General features: G+C 44.5%; 1 protein-coding gene across 3 annotated transcripts in view; it reads left to right on the plus strand.

Moving 5' to 3' along the window:
• LOC143274879 (uncharacterized) overlaps window positions 1-7,414 on the plus strand; it is a 99,414-nt gene extending 92,000 nt beyond the window's left edge. For all 3 annotated transcript variants that reach the window (XM_076578850.1, XM_076578849.1, XM_076578851.1), the window contains 4 exons: window positions 572-781; window positions 3,083-3,268; window positions 4,645-4,749; window positions 6,217-7,414. In XM_076578850.1, the coding sequence (XP_076434965.1) occupies window positions 572-781; window positions 3,083-3,268; window positions 4,645-4,749; window positions 6,217-6,357 (642 nt within the window). In that variant the 3' untranslated portion in view covers window positions 6,358-7,414. The remainder of the gene's footprint in view (window positions 1-571; window positions 782-3,082; window positions 3,269-4,644; window positions 4,750-6,216) is intronic.
• Window positions 7,415-7,704: the final 290 nt, after the last annotated feature.

Genomic DNA, 7,704 nt, shown 5'->3' on the forward strand with positions numbered 1-7,704 from the left:
ATCATCATCAAAGAAAATGGTAATATGAGAGACAAGGCCCCCATGACTTGATTGATACCTTCTTAATCCAACAAAGGAATCATGAAAAAAAACACAAAAAAAACACAAGGGATAATGCTTAATACATCATCTGGGAAACAACACCCTCCCCCCCCCCCCAAGTCCCCCCTCACCACCCACCCCCACCACTGTCTAATCCTTCAGGAGAAGGAGGGGATGGCAGCAGCGGAGGTGTGGCGCCTGAACAACACACATACACACCTTTTATACACACACACACGCACACACACACCTTTTAAACACACACACACACACACACACACACACACACACACACACATACACACACACACACACACACACACACATATACACACGTACACACACACACACACACACACACACACACACCATGACCCTTACAGTGACACACCACTGTCTAATGATTCAGGACAAGGAGGGGAGAGACACACACACTCACACACACACACACACACACACACGTACACACACACACACACACACACACACCATGACCCTTACAGTGACACACCACTGTCTGATGATTCAGGACCAGGAGGGGAAAGCAGCGGCGGAGGCGTGGCGCCTCAACAACAGCATGGCGGGACAGGCCGCCTACACGGCCGTGCTGTGCGAATCTCTGCAGGATCTGACCATGCTGGCCCTGGAGTATAACCGCTACGCCACCACTGACAACCAGGAGGAGGAGGGGTCTGTTGCCGAGGGTTACCAGTCTGCTGGGCCAGCTTGGGACAGTCCGGTCGGTGGTCTGATGACGACGATGTTGTTGATGATGATGATAATCATGATAAATGATGATAATGACAGTGGTAACAATAGCAGCTATGGTCATGATGTTTACAAATAATTGATAGCAGTGACGGTGATGATAATGATTATGATTATGATAAATGGTGATGATGATAGCAACAACAATAATAATGTTTATAAATGATGGATAACAGCGATGATGATAATGAAACTGATAAGAAGAAGAAAGTCATAGATGATAATCATTATGATAATGATAATGAGAATGTTTATTATTATCCTTATCATTATCCTTACTTATTACTTTCTTCTTCACACACACACACACACACACACACACACATGTACAGACAAAATTACACACATACACACATAAGCGAGGAAGAGAGAGAGCGAGCAAGAGCAAGAGAGGAAGAGAAAGAGAGAGGGCCTCAGCGCCTGTTCGTCTCCTCTTACCAGTTAGTATTGTTACTGTTGTTGAAGTTGTTATTATTATTTATATTATGTTATCATAACATCGCCTTGGCTACTGTAACTGTCTATTGTCTGGTTTGCCTGCTTCATCCATTCAGTCCCTTCAGCGCATACAAAACTCGCCCGACTCATCCTCAGAAAGAAAATATCTGAGCACATCACTCCTCTTTTGCAACGTCTCCACTGGCTCCCTGTCTCATACAGAATAAAGTACAAGATCAGCATTCTATGTTATAAATGTATTCACAAATCTGCCCCATCCTATCTCTGTGGCTGCCTTCACCTCTACACTCCATCTTGCTCTCTACGATCGGCTTCGGATCCACTCTGTTTACGCATACCCAGATTCAAACTCTCGACTGTTAGCCGCCATTCTTTCTCTGTCTCAGGACTGGAATGAACTTCCTCTTTCGCTTCATCAAGTCTCCACACTCAGCTCTTTCAAGTCTGGCCTTAAAACCCACCTCTTCCCAAAGTAGCCTCCCTTCCCTGCCTCTTCCCTGTCTTCGTTTTCTCCAGTTTTGGAGTTACGCATGCGTGTGAATGACTGGTGCAAAAGCACTTTGATTTGTCTCTGCACAAGATTTGGTGCTATATAAATACCATTATTATTATTATTATTATTATCATCATCATGAGGATCACATAAGTTTTTAATCAAGGTTTCCCATTTTAACTCCTAGACCCCTGCAGACAGGTATGCGTGCTGGCTGGTGAAGAAGAAGGGCTGTCATGTCTGAGAGAGAAAACACACAGAGCGTATACAGGTCAGGTTGTCAGTCACACCGCTTATCATGTGGAGTTTTTCTTCATGGGATTGCTTTAGTTTCGATGTTTTGTTACACCATCCAGACATACAACAGAATGTACCGGGTGCACGTGAAATTCATGCCACCCACACGTCATTTCGCCCAGGGTGGCCCTTTTCACGGCTGAACCATTGTGAAATGAGATCACTGTGGCATTAACTCACTCAGTACGGCCAGTCCTCTCTTCTCCTCTACACAGACCCCTCGGGTGTCCAGTGGGTGTCTGAATGACCCAACATTTAGCTTCCGTCGTCAGATTTGTGGTATTCTTTGTCAACATTCACCTCTTCAGTATAAGAGCCTTCCGCTTGCAATATTTTGATGATGGTAACTGGGGTGAAAGGCTGTTAACGTCGTCTCTTTCGCCGTTCGTATGGAGAGAGTTAATGTACTCAGTCGCTACTGTCTGTGCCCTTTTGAGTAGTGACATCGATCGTGTTGAACAAATGAAAGCAGCGCAGCCCCAAGAGAGAAAAGTCCAGATAAGGAATGGTGACTGATACCCTGACCTGTCAGCTCAGTTCTGTCACTGTGAGGTGACAGCCTTCACGGTTGGGAGTGCTCAGCAGCCAGCAGTCAAGGGGTTAAACACTGGAGTTCAGTGAAATTGAAACTGGTGGTGAAGAAAAGAGAGAGCGACATCACTGTTAATGTCACGTGACTGTTTGATGTGGTTAGCGTCATGTAATTGTTTGATGTGGTCAGCATCATGTGACTGTTTGATGTGGTTAACATCATGTGACTGTTTGATGTGGTTAGCGTCACGTGACTGTTTGATGTGGTTAGCGTCATGTGACTGTTTGATGTGGTCAACGTCATGTGACTGATGTGGTTAGTGTCACATGACTCTTTGATGTGGTTAGTGTCACATGATTGCATGATGTGGTTAGCATCACAATCACATGACCATTTGATGCGGTTAGCATCATGTGACTGTTTGATGTTGTCAGTGTCACATGACTGATGCTGCCCGTTAGAGTCACGTGACCGTGTGTGTGGTTTCCCAGAACCCCCTGGACATGGAGGTGGTGCACAAGATGGCGGCGGCCTTCCTGCAGAAGGCGCGGGGGGTGGTAGAGTGGCGGGTATCCATGCAGGCCTGGTCGCTGGGAGACTACATGGGCGGCAAGCTGAAGGCCGTGGTGGAGAAGGACCCGCACAGCAGGGAGGTCTTCCTGGCTGTGGAGCAGGAGGTGACGTGACTTGTGAGAATGGAGAAAGGATGGAAGGAAGGAAGGAAGGAAGGATGGTTTATTGTGTACAGGCCATAGACATTGTTGTGTTGGGATAGTGGTAATGGGGACGTGCTATTATTAGTGGATAACAGAGAAACTTCCTGGTTGTCGAACAAGAGGTGACGTGCCTCATGAGAATGGAGGAAGGAAGGAAGGAAGGAAGGAATGTTTATTGTTGTATTGGGGAGAGTGGTGGGTGGGGCATGCTGTCAGTAACGGCAGTCCATGGTGCACAGCAGGGAGAGCTTCCTGGCTGTCAAGCGAGAGGTGAGGTGACTGGTGAGAACGGAGGGAGGGAGGGAGGAATGTTTTATTGTGTACAGGTGATGGACATCATTTGCATTTGGATACTGGTAAGTGGGGCATGCTGTCGACAGCATTCCATGGCGGATAGCAGAGAGAGATTCCCGGGTGCTGAGCAAGAGATGAGATGACAGGTGAGAATGGATGACTGAATGAACGTTTCATTGCAACCAGGCCATAGGCATCATTGCTCTGACATACTGGTAAGGGGTGGGGTGTGCTGTCAATCGCATTCCATTGTGGACAGCAGAGAAAGCCTCTCAGCCGTGGATCAAGAGGTGAGTGACATGTGAGAATCAATGTTTTATTGCATACAGGTGATAGACGTCATTGCATTGGGATGCTGGGAAGGGGGGAGGGTGGGGGGGGGGGGGGGCATGCTATCAATAGCAGTCCATGGTGGATAGCAGAGAGAGCTTTGTGGTTGTCTTGGTTGCGCCATGTACTATACATTATTGTTGTTGTTGTTCTTCTTCTTATTATTAATATTATCATTATTATTATTGTTATTACCATTATTACTACAACTATCTTCTTCTTCTTCTTCATTTGTTGGCTGCACCTCCCACACTCATTCATGTGTACATGAGTGGGCTTTTATGTGTATGACCGTTTTCACCCTGCCATGTAGGCAGTCATACTCCGTTTTCGGGGGTGTGCATACTGGGTTTGTTCATGTTTCCATAACCCACCAAACGCTGACATGGATTACAGGATCTTTAACATGCATATTTGATCTTCTGCTTGTGTATACACTTGAAGGGGGTTCAGGCACAAGCAGGTGTGCACATATATTGACCTGGGAGAACGGAAAAATCCCCATCCTTTACCCACCAGGCGCCGTTACCGAGATTTGAACCCACTACCCTCAGATTAAAAGTCCAATGCTTTAACCACTCGGCTGTTGTGCCCGTCACTACTACTATAATTATCATCATCATCATCATTATTATTATCATTAAATACCATGCTCATTTTATGTACCAAAAAATGGCTCATCACACTTGGAGGCTGACCCTTCCTGGTTTCAGACGATGGACATCCTGGAGGAGACGAAGCAGATGTTGATGGCCGTTGCCGTGATGATCAGCGGGGACGTGGCCCTCGTGTCCCCCCATGCACAGGCCGCTATCAAGGTTGTGGGCCTGAGACAAGACAGCATTGATTAAATGATTCACGCAGCGTTAGAGAAAGGCAGAAAGACACAGGCGTTTCAAACTATAACACCCATACTCTGTTTGTAATTCTGGAATGCTGGAACATTTGCCGTGAGGTAGGAGTTGATAATAACTTGCCAGAGCATGGCTTTCAAGGTTGTGGGTGTGAGACCAGACAGCTTTATTAAGTGATTCACACAGAGTTTGAGGTAGGCGGGAAGACACATGCATTTCAAGTGACAGCAGCCACACGCTGGCAAGTTATTATCAATTACTACCTCCAGGCAAACATTCCAGCATTCCAAGATTCAAAACTAAACAGAGCTAAATGCAGCTGTATTCCCAATTCAGTTCAGCTGTTGAAAAACTATAACTAATAATTAGGTATATGACTCCATAGGTGCATGCTAGAGTATAATGTGTGCATGATATGACATCTGAGTTTAAAGTACTGTTGAATTTATTTTATTTGTCCATGTATAAATTTAGTCAACTATTTCATGTATTGCCTTAAACTGTGATTATTGCATGTGTAATGCTGTGGTGATCGTATGTGTGATTTACCCGAACTTACCTGTATCATTTTTAAATTGACTGTGATTATTACATGTATAGTTTACTCTGAGTTGACATCAGAACATTCAGTGCAGTCGTTCAAGATATACAAAGAAGACATGAAAATTGTACGTCTTGTTTTGTATACATATTGAATTACTGTGTTTCTTATGTAATGTCTATGTCTTTATTGTATGTATGGTTTACTCTAAGTTGACATCAAAGCATTAGATGCGGTCATTCAATACATATATACAAAAAGACATGAAATTTGTCTTGTTTTGTACACATATTGAATGACTGTGTTTCTTGTGTAATGTCTGGCGTTCAGTGCAGTCATTCAAAAAACAAAACAAAACAAAACAAACAAAAAAAAAACAACAACAAAAATACACACACACACACACACACACACACACACACACACACACACACACACACACACACACACACACACACACACAAAGAAAAGACATGAATTTTCCTGTCTTGTTTTGTACACATATTGAAAACCTGTGTTTCTTGTGTATTGTTTATGTCTTTTTGAATGTAAGGTTCACACAAAGTCGACATTGAAGCATTAAATGTAGTCGTTCAATACCTATATACAAAAAGACATGAAATTTATTTTGCTTTGTATGCGTACATATTGAATGACTGTGTTTCGTGTGTATTGTTTATGCCTTTTTGAATGTAAGGTTTGCTCAAGCTGGCATCTAAGCATTTAATGCAGTCATACGAAGAAGACATGAAATTGTATGTCATGTTTCGTATACGTACATATTGAATGACTGTGATTCTTGTATATTGTTAAAGTGGTTTTTTTTTACACCATAAATAAATTTCTCTTGTGAAGATAGTAAGCATTGTGTGTTGTGTGTTGTGTCTCAGGCCGCAGAGCAGCAGCGCACACACCGCCCCTCCTCCGTCAGCTCCGACTATCTGGCCGACCCTGACCTCTACCGAAGATCACGACCCAAAGCCAACAAGAAGATAGTGGATGACGACATGCTGTATGCGTTCACAAAGTGAAGGCTATGGATGACGACATGCTGTATGCGTTCACAAAGTGAAAGCTGTCCATCGATGACGACATGCTGTATGCGTTCACAAAGTGAAGGCTGTCCATCGATGATGACATGTTGTATGTGTTCACAAAGTGAAGGCTATGGATGACGACATGCTGTATGCGTTCACAAAGTGAAGGCTGTCCATCGATGATGACATGTTGTATGCGTTCACAAAGTGAAGGCTATGGATGACGACATGCTGTATGCGTTCACAAAGTGAAGGCTGTGGATGACGACATGCTGTATGTGTTCACAAAGTGAAGGCTATGGATGATGACATGCTGTATGTGTTCACAAAGTGAAGGCTATGAATGATGACATGCTGTATGTGTTCACAAAGTGAAGGCTATGGATGATGACATGCTGTATGTGTTCACAGAGTGAAGGCTATGGATGACGACATGCTGTATGCGTTCACAAAGTGAAGGCTGTGGATGACGATATGCTGTATGCGTTCACAAAGTGAAGGCTGTGGATGACGACATGCTGTATGCGTTCACAAAGTGAAGGCTGTGGATGATGACATGCTGTATGTGTTCACAGAGTGAAGGCTGTGGATGACGACATGCTGTATGTGTTCACAAAGTGAAGGCTGTCCATCGATGATGACATGCTGTATGTGTTCACAAAGTGAAGGCTGTCCATCGATGACGACATGCTGTATGCGTTCACAAAGTGAAGGCTGTGGATGACGACATGCTGTATGCGTTCACAAAGTGAAGGCTATGGATGACGACATGCTGTATGCGTTCACAAAGTGAAGGCTGTGGATGACGACATGCTGTATCGGTTCACAGAGTGAAGGCTGTGGATGACGACATGCTGTATGCGTTCACAGAGTGAAGGCTATGGATGACGACATGCTGTATGCGTTCACAAAGTGAAGGCTATGGATGACGACATGCTGTATGCGTTCACAGAGTGAAGGCTATGGATGACGACATGCTGTATGCGTTCGCAAAGTGATGGCTATGGGTGATGACATGCTGTATGTGTTCACAAAGTGAAGGCTGTGGATGACGACATGCTGTATGTGTTCACAGAGTGAAGGCTGTCCATGGATGGGTGGGTGGGGGGATGGATGGCGTTTTTTGGCTTTTTCCCGTGGGGCTGGGGATTGTTTGCTAAGATCTTGATTAAGGGCGATACAGTGAGACTGCATGAAGATACTGAAATTCATGGTTGACAGGGTTGACTCAAGATAGTGCATAATTGTTTTAGAGTGAGACAGATAGATAGACACACACACACACACACACACACACACACACACACACACACTCACAGAAAAGAGAGAGAGAGAGAGAGA

This window comes from Babylonia areolata, chromosome 29 (assembly GCF_041734735.1).
Source record: "Babylonia areolata isolate BAREFJ2019XMU chromosome 29, ASM4173473v1, whole genome shotgun sequence".
Classification (NCBI taxonomy): Eukaryota; Metazoa; Mollusca; class Gastropoda; order Neogastropoda; family Buccinidae; genus Babylonia; species Babylonia areolata.